We start from the raw sequence: 19,843 nt of genomic DNA, 5'->3' as shown, positions 1-19,843 counted from the left end.
CTTCTTTTCTCTCTTTTTGTTCTAGAAATCACACCCTGTCTGCAAAGAGAAAGAGAAGGCAAGTGCAGCATTTTGACCCTCCTATTTCTCTCCAGTTTTCTACTGCTGAGATGCCTGGACCTCGTCGTCACATCGGCTGCTTTTTCTACTGCTCAGCTCTACCAGACTTTGTGGCAACATCCCAGATCCAGCATTCCCCACTAACCAGGAGAACAAGGCCATCCTATTCCAGGACATCTCCCTGAGAACACCCAGACAATTGTTTGAAACACAGGAGGGAAAGGGGTGAGAAAACTTCAGTAGTGAGAGAGAGGCTGCTCCACAAGCGTTTATAAACAGGAGATTACTGCAGGAAAGTTCAGCGTTCACAGCAGGCTGGAAAAACCCCTCCAATGTAGTTTCCTTTTACTCTCCCTTCTGCAACAGTTGGGACTCAGTCTGAAATTCAAATTAACTTTCATACCCGGCCTACAATTCCATTTTGTGCCCCAAAGCAAAATCTCCTGCATAATTGTGTGTATTTAGGTCACTTCTCCATTGTTCGCTTCTGCAAAGAAAATCGCTGATTTGCCAGTGGAGAAAATTCCTAATACAGTTTTCAAAAGCACTTTTGCAATTAGAGATTGTGCTCCTAAAGGAGACTGGAATGTAGGCATGGATTTGCTTGGGTAATGTCTTGAGACTTTTTATGTCTGTTTTTGACAGCAGTGACTTCATTTAAACACAGACTGTATTTGACATTTGTACAGAGCTGAGCTTGTTTGCCAAACTTTATTAAAAGAAGTATTTATCCTACTTTCATACTTTAATCAAATATTAGCCAGAAGTATGCAATATGTGCAAATATTAATCTAACTAATTAACATTTAAGCTAGAGAAATAACATCATCTTTTGCTGTTCTAAGGTTCTTTTCACTGCAATTTTTTCCCTGCACTTAACATTTAGCGAGGTTCTTTTGTTTCTAAATTTCTGCTGTGAGAAGTACTGGGTTGGTATCTCCTGTTTATGTCTGACTGTACAGCACCAGCCACATGTATGGGCAGATCCACAGAAACATTTTAACTCCTCCAGGTATCAAATTAAAATATTCTGAGCTGACTGCAGCGATGAAGAAAGCTCTCCTGGAGGCTCAGTTAATTGGCTGAGCCCAAGGATCTACACTAAGCAAGGCCGTATCTCTGGGTCTTGCAATGAACTAGGAGCATGACTCAAAATTTATATTTTTTTACATCTTAGAAACCCATGGCTTGTGGCTTCATAAATATTTTTTGTGCCCTGTGCTCCAGAACAGGTCCAAACATCGAGCAAAAGGCCCCACCAGGGCTGCACTTCAGGGCAAAGGCGCCAAAGCTTGGGCGGCGGAAAGTCAAAAAGCTGATGCTGCATGTACATTTCTAGGCATTAATTAAAAAATCAAATCAAATCACTGCCACCCCACCCCCTCCAGACGCGTGCTAGGGACAACAAAGCATGGCAGATCTACCTCAGGATGCTGGGAGAGAGGGGAAAAAGAATCAGGTCAGAGCACACAATATACAAATCCTTGCGATGCCGTAGGGCACAGCATGCAACGACCTCAGACTGTTTTGAAAATCGATTACAGAAGGCCTTCAGCTGAATGGAGTCAATGACCCTCTCCCTGCACGGCAACAGAAAACAGCCACGTCTTCTCTGCGCTCATACAGACGAGGGGTCCCAGCCCAAGATCCTCGTGGTGGCAAGGACAAGGATGGGAACAGCCCCTCCCAGCTATTCTTCCTCAGACCAGGAGATGAAAACGTGGGCTTTTTTTTTCCAAAAGATTTGATTTCCATGGCATCAAAATAGACGAGCCCCAGTTTTCCTCTTCCCCTTCGGAAAAACATCACCAGCTGTGCTGGGGGGTCAGGATGTAATAGACAAAGAACGTGTGTAATTCAGGAACTACAACTGCCTAGTGAAATATATGTCAAAAGAGACAGCTGGCCTGAGGGCTTGGGCTGCCCTGTGCCTTTGTCTTAAGGTTTTCTCTGGCTACAAGTACAGGAGAACTGGGGCTGGTGAAATGGGGTGAGTTTTAGCTGGTGTGTCCAATTGCCAGTCTCCTTTTTTGCACTTGCAGGATTTGTTAACTCCTGCTCGGTTGCAGCTGCTCTGCTCAGACAGTGAAAGCTGTGACCAACACACAGAGTGATGAGGTTTGGTGCCAGGGAGCAGAACAGAACTAGCCACAGGAGAGAACCACTGAGTCATTCTCTGGGGAGAATAGAATGGTGATTTGGGTAGCAAAGAAGTGGCAACTCTTGGACTCTTAGTGCTCCCAACAGATATAGAAAAATGAATTTGGTTGTGCTTCTGATAATTGTTTCCATCATCTTCATTAGAGTAGAACTGGTGAAGCTTTTGGTTCAGTGACTTGCACTGAGGCTGCTCTCTCCATCAGTGCTGCACCTCAAATCCTGGGGGTCAGTTTTGGGCCCCTCAGGACAAGAAGGACATTGAGGAGCTGGAGTTTGTCCAGGGAAGAGCAACAGAGCTGGGAAAGGGTCTGGAGAACAAGTCTGATGAGGAGCAGCTGAGAGAACTGGAAAAGGGGCTCAGCCTGGAGAAGAGGAGGCTCAGGGGGAACCTTCTCACTCTCCACAACTCCCTGACAGGAGGGGGCAGCCAGATGGGGGTCAGGCACTGCTCCCAGGGAACCACGGACAGGACAAGAGGAAATGGCCTCAAGCTGCTCCAGGAGAGATTTAGACTGGGTTTTAGGGAAAGATTTCATTGGAAGGGTTGTCAAGCACTGGAACAGGCTGCCCAGGGAAGCGGTGTTTAAAAGATGTGTGAATGTGGCACTTGGGGACATGGGTTAGTGGTGGCCTTGGCAGTGCTGGGTTAACAGCTGGACTTGATGACCTTAGAGATCTTTTCCAATGTAAACAATTCTATGATCCAAAGAACTGGGAATCAGGAAGCATTACTTCCACAGAACTCGTAAACTGGAGCACAGGGATTACATCACTTAAAAACACACACCCTCCAAACACTGAGAACATGATATAGCAGCACCAGTTCACCAGACTAAGCACATTTTCCAGGAAATGGTGCAAAAAGCTTTTGAAGCCAAGCAGTACTGAAATTAAAAAAAAAAAAAAAAAAGAAAAAGGTTCAGAAGTAGCTCCATTAATTTTTTTTTTTTTTTTTCCTTGCGTCAGCTAACACAGACTGTGCAACTGCGTCTTCTCTCAGAAAATCCCCTACAGCAGCAGAAGCAGCAGAGGAAATGAATTGTGAGTTCTGTGCCACACAAACATCTGAAGGAGCTTACTCCTGAGCACGCAAGGAGCTGCCTGGCCTCAGCTGGGAATGGATGTTCAGCACATGCTGCTCTGCCAGCACGGGATCCACCCGGGGGAATGCACACAGGAGACGAGGTGCTCACACCATGGCTCGAGTTATCTGTCTGCAGGAAGAGTCTGGCTCTTTAGCAGTGCCTCAAACCCTGTGAAGAAGGTCCAGCCTGCAGGAAAGTAGGGGAGAACCTTATCACTCCCCACAGTCACCTGAGGGAGGGCGCAGCCAGTGGGGCCATGTAGAATGATACTATTGCTAGGGTGAGAAAAACCCTCGAAAATGCAGAGAAGATGCAAGAAGGAACACAGTTCCCAGCATTGAGGGGATTTTCAGGCTTTTACAGAACAGTCTGGCAGCTTCAGGCCAAAAAGAGATGGACAAGGGAGAAGAAGCAAAGGGATCAGGTGCACGGGAGAGGTGGCAGAAGGAATGTGCTTCACTGCACGCAGAGTGAGAGGCAGCCACAGGACAAGACCCAGCTGATCCCTGGGTAAAGGGAATATAAAAATCAGGCTAAAGGCTACAGTCTATCTAGAAACCAGGTGATAAGGTGAGTACAGCCCCTTATCAAATGCTAATAGGAAAGCTCTGTATTGGCTATTAGGCAATAAAAGCTGGGCTGTGGCCTGGGGCAGGTTTATTCTGGCACTGAGCTCATGCCCATGCTGAGATTTTTGGGAGCAGGCAAGCTGCTTTTGCCTTTGCCTAATATCTGAAACAGGCCAAGCTTCAGCCCTTCAGGCTGGTACCTATCAATATTTCCTTAGAGAACAATAAAGTTTTCATACTGAAATCCCCATGAGCTTTAAGAGTGTAGAAACATTAAGTTAATATCTTTCTGCAATTAAATATTTACATTATTTTAATTCATGCTGCACATTAAATTGATACTACTATCACTAAAAGCCTTCTAAATCAGCCTTCTGGTTTTGGTTTTTTTTTTTTTTTTTTTTTTTGTTTTTTTTTTTCTCCCTGATTCTTGACATCTGACCAGTCTCTAGTTCTTTACTGGGTGTTAACAACAACCAGCTGGGGGGTGACTTCACTTGCTTTCCTATTCCAGTCCTTTGTAGTCTGCTAAGACAGCTGTAGGTGACCATTAAAATCCCCCAAATAAAAAAACCCACTTTGTAACAACTGCAAATACAAGGATCCAAAACCCACTCTGAAGTGCACACTTCCAGGCACTTACAACATGAAGTTAAACACTCTCAGGATTAAGACTGATTTAAGTTGACGGTGTTACTTCATATTTTTCAGGTAACAGACTCCTACTGTACCCCTGACAGGGAGGATCACCAGAAGAATAAACTACTCTTCTAAAAGAATACTTCAAAAGGCTTCTGGCATTTTGGAAAAGGTAAGTTGGATAAGCAAGAAATGCAGGAAAAAAACCAACAAAAAACAACAAAACCACAGCTCAAAAGACTTGGAGGACAGGCTTGTCCAAATAATCGTATTCCTCTTGGCCCAGAGACTCCCAGGTTGTTTTAAAAACAGACCAGAAAATGCTTTGTTTCCTTAAAAGCCTTTTGAAAAAATGTTTTATTGCACACTTGTAATGTATCCTGAATTGTATTGTTACCTTCTTATAGGATGGGACAGCACTCAAATTTCAGAGGAAGGTGAGTGTTCTCACTGAGCTCCACTTGGTGTTCATGAGCCAGAAGAAACTCTGATGTTCTGTTCAGAGTAAGAGGGAAGAGCCACGATGCAGCTTCAGCAAGATGATTCCTACTAAAGAGAATCAGCAGGACACTGGGCAGCGTCACAAACACTTGTGTTTCTAAGGAGCAGAGGTAAAGACAAGAAAACGCAGAGCTAATTGTATTTTCTTCGTATTTGCTCTACTGTAAAAACAAACTCCCTGTTTCAAATGTCTGTTCAGCAAACCTTAGATTAAGACAAGTCTAAGTTGCAGGTCACAAACTTTTCAGTCCTGTTTAATAGGGTTAAAAACCTGTAGCAAGCATTTTCTTCAAGTAAAGCATGAACCCCAGAAAAACCTGCTAACTGGGAGAAGAAAATAAATCTCTCCCACAGCTGTGGCTAAGTAGGACCTTTGAAAGGCCACAGATAATTTTAAGCTCTCCCACTTCCAGTAAAAACACTGGAAAGCTTGCACTAAAATTGGTACACACACATTAACTTCATCAATATAGGAATTCTCATTATACGGGTGAACTTTCAGCCCTGCAAGCTCACAAATGAGAGCCAAGCACCACATTCACCCAAGTCCCAGAGCCTCTCCTGTGTATGTGCATTTGCAGGGATAATTCTCAGTTATTTCTGTCACAGAATCATGAAGGTTGGAAAAGACCTCTGAGATGGAGTAAATCTTCAGTAAACATAAGATCTTCTTTCTATTTTTTGCCAAATTTGCCTCTGTTCCTTCAATACTTGTTAGAAAAATCTCCTATATTCTTAAAAAATTGCTGAAAACTAAAACTGAAATGAGTTAAATGACTTAACCAGGCTTCAGGGTTCTGCCTCTTTTAAATCAGCTCATGTAAACACAACCTCATGAAATTCAGGCACGATGAACATCTGCAGTTGGCTTAATATTTCTATCTAAACGGCTTGGATGGCATTCAAATTTATTATTACATGTCAGGATTGAAAAAAAAAAACCCAAAACACTTAAACAAGCCAACAATGCTATTCAGAGGTATATTACTCTTTGGCTTTGAGGAAAAAGACATTAAAATGCATATTTTGCAGTTAAGATAGGATAAAAGTCTTTTTATACATTCTGAGCTGGAAAACAAAGAGATATATTTTGTCTCCCATGTCTGCTCCACTAATGTGAACCAAGGCTAATAGTCAATCTTATCATAGCAATTCCATTTTTTTAATCCACAGAAAATATTCTGTTATTTTGCTAGACAATTCAGTGGTTCTGAGTTTTAATCCTTAAAGGCATGGGGCTGAAATCATTGAGTTCTTTTAATACAGAAGCTTGCTCCAGGTCTCAGGTGACAGCAGAATCCCCTCCTGCCCCCATCCCAGGTTTAATTTATTTAGTCCATGTCAGAATCCTTCCAGCTCTGTCTATAAAGATTTCCACAGATGACAAATGTGAGCTGGTTACATACAAGGCTCATTTTTGCTTCAAATCATAAAGGCTAAAACCCTATTTATTTTAGCCTTTAGCATCCTTAAATTCTTAGAAATTATATTACAAAGGTCTAGCTTTTATTTTACAGTACTGAATCCGAATCAGGGCCAAAGGTACAAAATGTATTTTGCTTCTGTGTGATGTAGTATTCCAGAAGCTGGGCATCCTAATCCATCCCTAGTTCTCTTGAAAGTCCCAGACCAGGCAGCCTCTGGGGAATGCTGGGGCTGGAGCCAAGCACATGCAGCTTTATCTTGGAATGTCAACATGAAAGGGAAAAAAACAGCAAAAAGGAGGGAGTTTTATAATTGTAACTAAAAACGATCACGATAAGCCCTCAGTATTTCATTTTAATCTAACTCCCTTGAGCCAGAGAACTGAAGGAGGCCTGGAAAGTTTGTAAATCAGGGACAATAAAAGAGATGTGAGGACGGTTGGTGTAGCATCGCACTCAAATACACACACATGATGTAATTGCCTGTTTTATTTAGTGGAATCATTTTTGTCGATTAGAAATATTTCCAATTCCCGTTTACTCCAATGCAAGCCTCCACCATCGACAGGCATAACGCAGTTTGTTCAACTGATTCCAAACAAAAAAAACCCAAAAAACCAAACACAACAAACCAAAAACAAACAAATAAACAAACAAACAAACAAAACCCCAAAAAACACAAAACCAAAACCAAAACAAAGAAAAAAAAAAAAAAAAAAAGGAAAAAATAGGAAAGAAAGTACAATCTCAAATGTTAAGTTAGAAACTAAGTTCACACATTTTCTTTGGGACCAGGAATCTGTACATAGTACAAAATATACATTTATTGAACTTTCTGTAAACACACAGTTTGAATTGTGTAAAACTGTAAATAGTGGGTGAACTACGTGGAGAATAATTTATTATATATTGTTATACATTCTACTTAAGGAAAATAGTTATGCTCTTGTATATTACTCTGTTAAATTTATAAATTCCATAATGAAGCCGTGTAATCTGCAAACATGCTTTTCAAGCTTAAATCTCTCCATTCGTAACACACATTTATACAGGTCATCAATGAAAAAAGTTACACTTTCCACAAAATAGATATAAAGAGGTCATGAATTTTCTAAAAAGACAGGCACAGCATGTCACTACAAATGAGACTCTTATGGTACGGTGTGGAGTCAATTCTGTGAGAAGACAGGTGAAAACTCTCTAATTCAGCATGTTTGTACATGGTCTTAGGAACAAGACAGACGCTAGAACCCAAAATCTCTGCTCAGAAAGATTTATAAAACAGCCAGTCCTGGAAGTCAAAGCTCACATTTTCAGATATCCAACACTCCCCGGCTGGGAGAACCTCAGCTTTTGTCTCCTATCAACACTTAGTCACGAATAATTGAGTTTTCTGAGCGGTGAAATACCTGGCGCCATTCGCCAAGAATATTTGCATAATTCAGCACTCACTCCAAAAAGTGGATTCCTGGCACCAAAAGAGTTAGATCAGGTTAATAAACACAATTTAACTCTTGGTGCCCAAGGTGATCAGCAAGAACAGGCTGGGAAACCCCAATTCCCACGGGCTGCAGGGCGTTAACCCGCGGAACGCGGGCTAACTGCATCCCAACGCTGGGGACTCTGGTGTGCAGTGCCCAGTTTCCAGTTCAAGAGGTTGGAAATTCTAAATTGCAGCAGACTTCTCAGTCTGGCATCACTCAGCAAGAATAAGAAGTTCCTCTATAAATGCTCTCAAAGATCTTTTCAGAGAAGGGGTTGGAAGAGCCTTAAAGATCATCTAGTTTCAGAAGTCCATCACTGGACATGGATATAATTCTAAGCAAATTTAGGACATTTATTCCTATATTTTCAGGGTCTCATTGTCTTTCCATCCTGGATATGTCATTTCAGATTTCATTTATTTGCAGCTAAAAGCATTGCATCAAAGATCAAATCTCTTAAACTGTGCTCTTCTGAGGTTTTAAAAGCAAAGTAATTCTTAGATGTTTAAAGAACTAAGAAATTATCTCAAATTAATCAAAACATTTTGCTTTAACATTACCAGTCTTCCCTTTGGCTTTGAAAAGCTTTTTCAAAACCTAAACTGAATAAAGATCAGTTGTTTTTCATTTCAAGAGAAGTGGGACAGTTAAGGCTCCAAAAACATGTGCAAAATTTGTATGTTGCAAGCAAAAGCTCCACCAACGTCAGCGGGATGTAAAGCTAAGTTTGTGCCTGATTTTCCCAAGCCTGACTCTAATTTTCCCCTCTAGTGTGAACAAAAATACTGTGATCCAGCCTGAAATCCCAACAGTGAAACCGAGATTGGCTACCCAGTATTTGCACTGCTCAGACTGGCTGGAATTCAGTACCAGCTGAAATGAAACTCTGGACCTTAGTCTACAGGCATTGATAGAATAAAAGTATTGAATGTTTTAGGACCTGCCAGTTTGTTTTCTCATTTTTCTTGAAGGTATTTCTCAAAATAAATAACAACGGCAGCTCCAGAGGCCTTCTCACAACACATGTGGGGAGTCCTGTCCATGTGCAAAAACCTCACACTCCCACCAAGCTCTTCAGAGAGCCAACACTTCAAGGAAGCAAAATGGAATTTCAGCTTTGCCTCAACGTTACTGAGCAAGCTGAGAAGTGAAGATGTCGTGCTCCTAAAGGAAAATGGTATTGCCTGATACAGCACCCACCCTTCAGATAAATGGCTGGTTACACAGTAGTAAGGACCATTGGTTTTATTCTTTCCATTTTAGGAAAAAAAAGAAAAAAGAGAAAAAAAGTAGAAAGCAGGTGGCTAGTGATACTTTAAAACGCATTTGGACTGGAATCAGTTCATGTGTAAAAATCTGACTATGCATAAACCACTCTAGAAATCTGACCTGTCATCCCACTTCTACCCAAGTTTTGACACTTTCAGGTTTTCTTGGTTCTATAAAAGATATTTTTGAAGTTAAGCCCGCTGTCCCAACTTTTGTGGTGCAAAAGTTTGGGGGTTTTGTTGTCATTGCATTTATAGCAAGCCTCTCCCAAAACACTTTCCTAAGACATCATTATCACTCCAGATCCCTTAGCCTGGAAGCAAAGACTTTACAAGAATGTGCACAAGAGATGGGGGAAAGAAAGATCTGTTTTACTGCTACTCAAAAGGAACATCAAACAAAAACACAAAGAAAATGAGGAATATGCACAAAGCCTAAGTAACTACAGGTCAACAACTCTGACACAACCAGGAGATTAAAGCTCCAGACATTTTTTTCATGTATTAAATAAATGGTAGAAATATTTGTCATTTTTCTAGAAACAAATTGTCAATGGGAGACAATGTAAACTCAACTTTTAACATATCTTTTTTTTTTTTTTTTTCTAATTGAATGTATTTAGTGGTCCATGATACTAAAGAGAAGCTTCAAGTTTTCCTATAGCTTCCTGCCCTCCTGTGAACATGTGCCAAGCCCAGGTGGCTGCTACCTCATTTACAAAGCAACGTTATTAGGCAAAATAAGGCCACAGAGTGCTTCAGATGCACACACCAGGGTCTGCAGAAAGTTGCAGAAGGTGCAAGCACTCCACAGGAAAAGCTCACAAAATATTGGATTCTCTGATCAGTATTTTAGACAAAATTATTTAGCCACAGAGTGTCACTTAAATTCTGCTCCTTTTTTACAGCTTATAGCAGGAATCACATTCATTTTTTTGTGCTACAGCATCCTGGAAATTCACGTCTGGAGCCTCTTTTCACCACTTAAAGAGCCAAAAAGCCTCTCCAGCCAGGTGGAGAGTTTACACCCTGAACTGGTCTATAAAGGCTCAGGTATGATCACCTCAGACACAGGTAGGTGTAGTAACAAGGAGCCACACATTTATCTAAGAGACGTTATTTTCCTATCTGGTGAAGTTTGGCACCAAGTAACAATTCATTTTCTACACAAGAATGTCAAGTACAGCCTTGTAGCTCTACAGTTTTGCTGTTTGTGAACCTATCCAAGGTACATCAGGTTTGTATCCAATACTGTATTTTCCAAAGGATGAGGAAAAGGGCACCGCTTTCCTAAAGGTTAGCCCCTTTCAGACATGGCCAAGTTTAAATACCAAGGAATTGAAATACACCGAGTCATTTGTGCACAAAAGCAGTTCAAGAAGGGGCAGGTAGAGATGGAGGTGAACATCCTGGCATGATGAAATCCTGATGTTCACTGAACAAAGGTAAACTGTAACAACCATATCATTAACCTAATTGTGGCAGCCGCGCCGTCTCTCCCACAGGACAGAGCTCCAAACCTCTAGAGAATGCGACCACAGAGCAAGGCTGTCAGCACAGAACTCCCACACAAGACACCGAGACCAAAGTCTGATGATTCCAGTTTAAAGAAAAGAAATGTTTATCAAAGGAAAATGTTTGTCATAAGTGGGGAAAGATCTGCAGAGGCTTCGATGCTCCCTACACAGGCCATCATTTATCTGGGTGTGGTTTCCCAAACAGTGGCAGGAGGGGTGGGGAAACCAGTCCTTTGCTCTCAGTCCTATCTCCTCACTCTCCATTTTTCCCTAGCACCAGCACCCCACAGCTGGATTACAAATTGACCCAGCTCAAGAGGACAGTTTTGCTCTTTCTCCTAGCTGCATACCCACAAAAGGACAAGCACTGGCACAAAAAAAGGCAGTAGGGGCAAACTAGGAGCAACAGTTTAGTCTTGGGGTAAGATCATGAAACCACATCCTTAGACCATAAACTACTACAAATGGAATGCAATAGGAAGTGTCTCCTATCCCAGTGTATAAAATTAAGGCAGGATTCTTATCAGGGAATCAACTGAAGTGAAAACTGATCCCTAATTTTGAAAAAACATCTTAAGCTTCCAACTCTCGAACTGAGCAAAATGGCTCAGACGTGAACCTATACAGTGACAGCACCAGCTTTTCAATAGATAATGTAATGGACAACAAAGTCAATTTGCTACAAATAAATGTTGAGAAGATCAGCTTTGGCACCTGCAGGAATTCTCAAGGTAAGCGCTACCATGACTCATCTGCTGCTCAGAATTCACCAGGCACCTCGCTGACACAACCTACGCCTGCCGCGGTTCAGAGCAGTTTAATGACAAGCTGATGAAACTCCTCTCTCCAATTCTGACTCGAGCTCGAAGTTGAACTGAATGATGGCTGTGCCTCAAGGTCGTGGTGGGGCTGTTCCTGGGCCAGCTGACAGCAAACTCGGCTGAAAGGCTCAGGCTCCGTTTCTGCCCCAGCGTGAGTACCGGGGACTCTATGGATACAAAGGATTTACAGTGCCTTGCAAACCTAGGATTCTACTCAGTGCCTCTGCATTTAGTTCATCCAACATTGGTTTAAAGCACATTTTAGAAGCCTCTGTCTTGAACATATTTTCAATGCTGAATTAGCGAGAATTATTTGGAACAGTTGTCTATAAAGCAGTTACAGGTATTCTCCCAGAACGATCAGCGAAACATTTAATCTGACTATAACAAAACTCACAGAAACTGTAGCCAGTGAAGCTGTCAAATGTAGAAGGAAAACAAACTTGCATGGCATATGAAGCGAAGTAGCTTTACAAATGTCATTTCCTTTTAAAAACAAGCAAATCGGGACCATCCTATTTGAACATGTATTTAAAAATACATCTGTTAACATCACACAATTTTCATTTTTGTCACACAGGAATCTTTTTTCCAAGAGGGAAATAAATAGCACACAATTATTTCAAAACAAAAATTGCTGCCTTGCCCCTGAGGTGCTAATGTTTTTAGCATTAAAAAAAAAATATATATAGGTTTCTGGTGCAAGAAGGAGATGCACAAAGGTGCAAAAGTGCCTTTTTCTTTTCAGAGCAGTGAAAAAAGTACAGCTTGCCTCTTTTCTAGGATGCTTTATATACTTAACTCGTTTATTCTGTAATCAAAGTCTGTATCTAAAATGGCAGTGTTTATGCATACATCATAATTCAGTGCTCTGAGCTCATCAAAACGCTGAACGTAGGCGGGAGAGAGAAAGGCCTGAAACGGACTTTCTGTCACTGCCCTCAAACCTACTCACATTGCCTGTAGCAACAGCAGAATTATTTTCTTTTTAACCTTCAGGAGACCTTATCAGAAGAGGCTTCAAAAAATCTCCTTTGTCACTGAGACAGTTTAAGTGATTATGGTTTGAAGTATGGCTTTTCACACCACAGTTTTGCTTCCGATTTCTAAAGTTTAAAACTCAAAGGTTCCACAGTCCAGTTCAAGGTTTTGCAGTTTCCAAAACTAAACTTCAGTCTCTATGAAAAAAAAAAAAAAGGACAGAACTTTATCTGCCTAGTCCTAAATTAAGTTTAGCTTTTCGCACTAATACGCCATGTATTATTAAATATGCTCATTAATTAGGTGCCTGTGAAGCTATAACTTAACATCATTATAGTTTTGCACTCTACAACAAAATTAGACATTTTAAGCATTTATTCATAGGTAGGTAAGGAACTGGTTGTTTAAGCAAAAATTGCTATAAATTTATAAATACAAATAGTGCTTATGTTTTCTTCATTCATGCTTGAACAGATTACAAACTGAATACAATGAAGTTACGTTTAAGCACCCCACATAGACAAGAGGGATAAAAGAAAAGTTTGCTGGTATATACTATACTTAGTTCCAAGACACTATAAGTTACTTTTTCACTGTTCAGTGTTCCCTAACTCTGCATTAGTTTTAAGGCTATATATACAAATATGTATATGTCAAAGTTAGGGAAAGACAAATAGAGCAAAATGCATTGTACTACATTTTCCTATCAAAAAGTAATTATACACCAAGTTCTGATTCTGTTTAACTGCAGTAAATGTTACAATCTACTTGTTTTACTGATTTTCCTTTTGAGGAATCTGCCTACTAAATGAGTAAACTACATATTAAATACAATATTCTCAACCAAAAAGACAATACAAGGTGCACAAAACAGCAGTTTTGCAAACACGACTGACTTGAAAACTTAATTTTCGTATGCTCAATGGGAGAAAGCTAAGCTTAAATCAAATGAGTTTATTATCTTATAAAATTTTAAATTAGAATTTTAAACAACAAACAGTTAAATATCGTCAACATGCTATACCTCAAATCACAAGTACTGTTTAACCACTAGTCTCTCATTCTAAGTAAGTGGGTCAATTAAAAACACACACCATAAAATGTTAAAGATTGTCAGGCTTTGACAAATGTATTTTTATCGAACAGTAGGCAAATTCAAACCAATGCACATCTTCAGTAGGGAGGTGGGGGGGGAAAGCAACACCAAAAAGCCTGGAAAAAACCCCACATTTGTAAAAAATAGGGTAACGGATTAATCCCACAGCATCCTCTAGCATATGGCTATGTCTTGGGCAATAATCAAAATCCTTCCCATTTTAAAAATGGGCTACCAATTAAGAAAAATATTCTTCCACAAGTAAAATATAATTTACAATGGCACTGACATTTTAAAAGGCAGGAAAAGAAGGAATTACACATTTATGGGTAAATGTCTTGTTTGTTAAATCAAGCTTTATTGATAAAATGGAATTCAGAGTATTTTACTTGGAACAGCAGCAGACCCAGCCAATCAGGATTGTAAAAATGCTGCAGACTCCTACTTTATGTAGAAAGTTGTCTTCGTGCTCAGTGATTAGTAGTTTCAGGTAAGGGTTAATGAAAAAAGAGGTGCAAAGAACCAAGGCGTTCTAATCCCAAGATTGGTACGTGTATGGACAGGATACTGTTAACACGGCATGATTTAACTCCCACTGAACTCAAAATCACAAATCCCTTCGACTCAACGTGAGAGCAGGAGTGCATCCAAGAAAATGATATACACTTGTTGAAGAATGTGCACTACCCTAAGTTATTTTTCCATTGCCAAGCGAGATTCACACACTGTAATTTCTGGTAGGCTGCCCTTGAGTTCAGCTTTCATTTCAACCAAAAAGTTATCTTTAACAGTTTTGTGCACCTCTTGAGCACCTAGCTGGCTAGGCTGCTGCTCCTTGCAATCCAAAACCACAACATGATTTTTAAAAGGGATATATATTGTTGCATCACACAAGCCAAAACATTTCTTCTAACCTTTATAGTGATTTAAAGCGGTTCATAATTAAATATGAGCATTTTGTACAAAGACAATTGCACTTTACAAAAACAAAATCATACAACATAAATTGCTGGAGTCTGATTTACAACATGAATTTATGGTTTGAAATCACGTTTACAGAAGTCTGTTTTACAAAAAAGATCAGTTCCTGGGCTAGATGTCGTACTGCTGTAGTCACTCTCACCAACACATCATTTTCCCTTCTTTAATTAAGGTTGAGGATGGATGTTAAGAAGGGTCACTGAGGTTGGGCTGCACTTTCATTTGCAGGATGAAACGTGAACTCCACAGCTAGATGAGCAGTTTTACCACATATCATCAGTTGAGGCAGAATCCTTAAAGAAAAAAGAAGGAACCCTTTAAAGTCTGGAGTGCCCATCCTTGCGGCAGTTTCTGGATAATCCAGACTGAAAAGGGTAAAGACTTAAATCATTTCAGGAGTCTGTTTTCTCTCCCCTTTCAGAAACAGCTTTTTAAAAGTATCTAAACCCCACATATTCTTAATTAACAAAACATCAGAACCAAGAAATTTCAAAAAATATGACCAAGTGTTTCATCAATCCTGAAAATAAGATCCTCGGAATGTTACTCAAAAGCATTTCCAGAGCCTTTCTAGCTATTTCCTGAGCAGTTAAAAGTAACATAAAATGGATACACTCAGCTCACAGGTGCAAGAAAAGAGCAGGATGTGCTCATGCCATGTGGTATCACCATTATCATCTTTTGTGTTCTCAGCCCTCCCTCGCTGCATGGGAAGATACAGACATCAACTGACACCCTGTTATAACTCAGAGCTATTTTAACACTTTTAATTTAAGGCTGCAGAAGTGTAGTTTAGGCAACTGAAGGAAATCGTAATTTTGGATGGTAATAAAACCACAAAGGGAAGAAAATAAATGTATATAACAACAACAACAACAAAACAACCTGAAAGTAGATTCATGCTATGCTCCAAATCATAATTGTATGGCCACACTACTTGATATTTCAACCTATCCAATACCTGAGTGTCCCAAAAATTCTTTCCATTTAGGCCCACAGCCAACAGCAGATTTTGTATAACTGCCACAAGCCTGACAGATGTTTAACCAATTCCTGGTTTAACCAGTGTTTAATTTTATGAAGTGTTTCTCTAATCCATTTGCCTTTTTGTCAGGCCTGTCTCCTTTTCCCCTGCTTGGACTGCTCTATATTCAGCTTTCTCTGCTAGCCTCATCAGGTGGGCTCACAGGTTAACCACGAGCAAGTGGGGCCTCAGATCTGCAGCTGAAGGAGCTGAAACAGCAGCACAGGAATCAGAGCAAACTGCTCCTGTGCACCACCTTTGGTGGTTTCAGCATCACCTGCTCCTTTTCCCTAAGTAAATTAAGGGGCAGGATGGGCTTTTACAACAGCACATCCCCGTGCTTCCACAGCTACACCTCCCATCATTACCGAGGCTGCAGGAGGTAGAAATATTACTCCTCTTCAAAAGCACTGCCTTAGTGATTCCTTGGAGAGGAAAGAGGCTAATTAAGTCTCTAGCAATGCCACACATGATAATTTCTTAGCTCTGAAGTTCTGCATCCTTCATTCAAACTTGCACACAGCACCCATTACAAACCAGAGAGGAACAGTTGGCACGGAGGTGTAGTTAAAAAAACACAAACTGAAATTGCCCTTTGCAAAAGTACCACCTCCAGCTTTTCCTTCAAGACCAGAAGAAGCAAAGGAGAGCAATTATATGAAAGAGCAAAATGGTTGGTTCAAGAATGAAGAATAAAAGCAGCATGAGTAAAAATGCAGGAGCTGCTTGCCAACTGTTCCGTATGCAAATTTCTGTATCCCAGTTGCCAACATGATCACAAAGTTTGTGTACTGTACATTTGTAGAACAGCAACACACTACAGAATGTAATTTGAAGGTAAAGCATCCTCTTTCAGCCCCTACTTAGGAATTTTTATGCTAAAAATAGGATGAGGGCTGCCAAGTAAAACTAGTGCATAGTTGTAAAGCCAACGCACAATCTTTATGTCTGGCTGCATTTCACTTATGTCACATCCAAGCATGTAAGTAATTTCTGCTGATAGTTAAAGGATCAGTTTAACTGCTCTAAGAGATACTGCACTTTCAGTGACAGAATGTTGTTGCTGGTGATCAAACTGCCACTGGATTCATGCTCACGTTCACTGTTTGGTTTATCTTCCCCCCACCCTCACAGTGGATTTATGTCTCTCTCAGCACTGACACATAAGAACCCAAAGTGTTTTCTTGCTGTAAGATGCTCTGTGCTTAAGAATAAAAGTGTTTACACAGTCCACTTGGTAAACTAATATATTCTTAACACCTTTACATATAGCATATAGTTTAACCTTTACACATAGCATTTTTCTTCTTGATATTTAGGGAGAAATTGACTCCTATAAAGAAGGGGAAAAAAAGCCCCCCATGACCCTTTTCACCATTGGGCAGCACCTGGAAACCCAAGCAGGACTGAAATAGTGAAATTCCACAGGACAGATTAATCAACCCTACTGGAGTTTTGAGATGATGATCAGCAGTAGGCAGCAGAAAACAATTACAAAACACAGTCCAAAGAGCACAACAGTGTTACTCCTTTCTTGGGGGAAGGAGTCTTTAACAGGAATTCACAGTATCTTTCTTTACAAAACAGCTAAAATAATTGGGATGGGGGAATGGAGAATGTAAGAGAAAAGATACTTACAGCATCATCGTTCCTGTAGGGGTTCAGTCTGTTATACACAGCTTCAATCACACTCCGTCTAGAGCAAAAAAACAAACAAAAAAAAAATTCCACAAGATTTTAAGGCTGTGTTATTTATTTTTTTTTCCCAAGTCAAATTCCCAATTTTAATTTAAATGCAAACTTTAGAAGATTCCAAATTCACGTGTTTACTGCAAGTTAGCACTAAGTGTCCTTAAACATTCCACATCCTTTAAAACCTTTAGGCTCAAGACAAACAAGGCTGAATATCCCTCAGAGTCCAGCAGGAAAAGGGCACAACCTGACAGTCCTGACAACCAGGTCTTCACTTTAAAAAAGGACAGCAGAAACTCCAGTGGACATTGAATGTCCTGGTCATTTGTGTGCCCCAAAAACCACCGCAGTAGTGCCTCATGTATTATGGCATGTATTATGTATTACTTCCATAGGGGAACAGTGTTGTGTTATTTTCTGGACACACAAAAATTACATTCTGAAGTACATTTTTGTTTGTGTTACATCTTAAAATGTACTATCCACGTGCAAACATGGGAAAAATAGTTCTAGAATAGTTCTCTTCTACAATGACGTGTCCAATACTCTCCTGCAATTTTTTCTTAAAAAATGAAGAAGAAAAAAAGAAGCAAATTGCAGTTTAGTGTATTGTATCTTCAGACTGAGATAAATTTTGTCTGGTAAAAAAGTATCAAAAAATTAATTCAAGCATTTTGACAGTTACTTCCATTTAAAAAGGTCCATGCTTAGCATATTTAACATAACTTGAAATTAACCTTAATCTCTGGGATTCTTGACTTTTCTGATACTGATAGAAAATTGGTAAGAAATAGATTGATAAACCATGAATACGACATTTGCAATCAACATGCAAATGAGCAACATGATTTTTATTTATTTCTTTTAACTCAGGGTGAAAAACTGAGAGTCAAAAAACCCCTTGAAAACTGGTAATAAAAATAAAAAAACCCAAACACAACCTAATGTGAGGCTGAAAGAAGCTGCTTTTGCCTTTCCCAATATAAAAGGAAAAAACTTTGGAAGGAGAACAGGAGGAAAAGAGGGGAGAAAAAAACCAGAAATTACAAATTGAACTTTAAATGCAACTTTCTTTTGGATCCCCTTCTGCAGAACCAAGTAGGATGAAGTAGCAGACTGTGATATAAAACAAACTTCAAAGAAAAATCTTTAAATGATGAATGCATGCAGAGCAATCACAATGGAGCGCAAGAGAAGAAAAAAAGCAGATGACAAGCTTTGTAATCATCCTGCAACACTGAAGAGTCAGGAACTACCACGTATAAACATCACAGTGAATGATTAGAGGGCATGAAAGAAGAGGCTGGATTTAAAGCAATAAAATCAAGCAATTACACACAAAATACATTGCATATATGGACTGGAAAGCTTCCCATATCTTTCAAGAAATAGGTATCTTTGAGTCCAAATACAGGCAGGTTTCTTGGAAAGCATTATTTTCTTTCCACATTGGCAATAGTGCTTTAAGTTACACCAATTCCCAATTAAATCAATATTTCTCTAAGTCCCTAGTCAAACTAACAACACTGAGACACAAAATCCCACTGAAGTCACATCACTTCAGTATTTCTTTACAACCATGACGCTACTTCTAGCCAAAGGAGATTAAGTAAAATCAATTTGTATACTGCATTTCATGAGTAACTGGCTCATACTTCAACTACAGCAGCAAATCCTACATAGATGCTATTATATTTTAAATTGCCATATCTTCTTCTAGTCAAACAGCTCCTATAGGAACAATATTCTTTTCTAGAAGCCATTTTGACAATTATCACTTTATAACTTATTCAATTTATTAATTTATAATTTATTCAATTGTGTGCCTGAAGTCCTGATGTTATGGTGTAACAAAAACATACTCTGAAAGGTCAAAAATACTCTGTATCTTATGTGCCCAATCCATTCTAACACAGCACAGGCTCATGAAGAATCTTTTGAATCAAAAAGCACTTGGTTTGGGGTGCAACCAAGCTGAGCACATTGCTTCCTTAAAAACTGAATAATTGAGAAACGACAGAGCATCACCACTGAACCCTTCAAGGACAAAGTCAGCTATATAAAGCTATACAAATTTAACTTCCTACTTTTCTTTTTTGATAGACTTCTATCCCGCTTTTAGATTTGTCACAAGCAGAGAGGAACAAAAGCAAATTTTTAAACAATTACAACATGGCTACAGACAAGAAAAGAAAGCTGCCAAGCAAAACATTTTATGCATATCACTTCTTGCTGAAGTGTATGACGCTTCAAGTAATCAAAGTCATTATTTTCACATGTTCAAAGGTAACATCCCCCCCCAGAAACCCCAGTTAATTACAAAAAACAGACACTCAGGCCACCCTTAAAACCCCTTCATTCCTTCCCAAAACTATGGTTTGACATTTAATTTTTGCAATGATTCACAGTCAATTCCATTCTTAAGCTTGTCCTTTTCGTCCAGAACAACTGAGTAATAAAAACTGGAGAATAGATCATCACCTTTTGTCCTGTGCCCTTCCTCCCTCCCTGCCCCTCCCCAACTTTTAAGAGTGGCCTTGC

The 19,843-nt window shown here is 39.8% G+C and overlaps 1 protein-coding gene and 1 long non-coding RNA gene across 3 annotated transcripts in view; one reads left to right on the top strand and one right to left on the bottom strand.

The window, feature by feature from the left end:
- Nucleotides 1–3,983: 3,983 nt before the first annotated feature.
- On the top strand, nt 3,984–9,021 carry LOC120753613 (uncharacterized). The gene is made up of 4 exons (XR_005701183.1): nt 3,984–4,070; nt 4,586–4,685; nt 4,921–5,124; nt 8,894–9,021. It is a non-coding gene; the product is annotated as an uncharacterized LOC120753613 (long non-coding RNA).
- The window catches only part of PPM1A (protein phosphatase, Mg2+/Mn2+ dependent 1A), a 34,707-nt gene continuing 22,104 nt past the window's right edge, over nt 7,241–19,843 (bottom strand). The window contains exons 5-6 of one of the 2 annotated variants that reach the window (XM_040065972.2): nt 17,249–17,306; nt 7,241–14,879 (exon numbers count right to left, since the gene is read on the bottom strand). In XM_040065972.2, coding sequence (XP_039921906.1) covers nt 14,850–14,879; nt 17,249–17,306 — 88 coding nt within the window. In that variant the 3' untranslated portion in view covers nt 7,241–14,849. Of the gene's footprint in view, nt 14,880–17,197; nt 17,307–19,843 lie in introns of those variants that run through there. The other variant, XM_040065971.2, reaches the window with a different exon arrangement.

This window comes from Hirundo rustica, chromosome 6 (genome assembly GCF_015227805.2).
Source record: "Hirundo rustica isolate bHirRus1 chromosome 6, bHirRus1.pri.v3, whole genome shotgun sequence".
In the NCBI taxonomy this organism is placed as follows: domain Eukaryota; kingdom Metazoa; phylum Chordata; class Aves; order Passeriformes; family Hirundinidae; genus Hirundo; species Hirundo rustica.
This window is presented reverse-complemented; position numbering and strand designations above follow the sequence as displayed.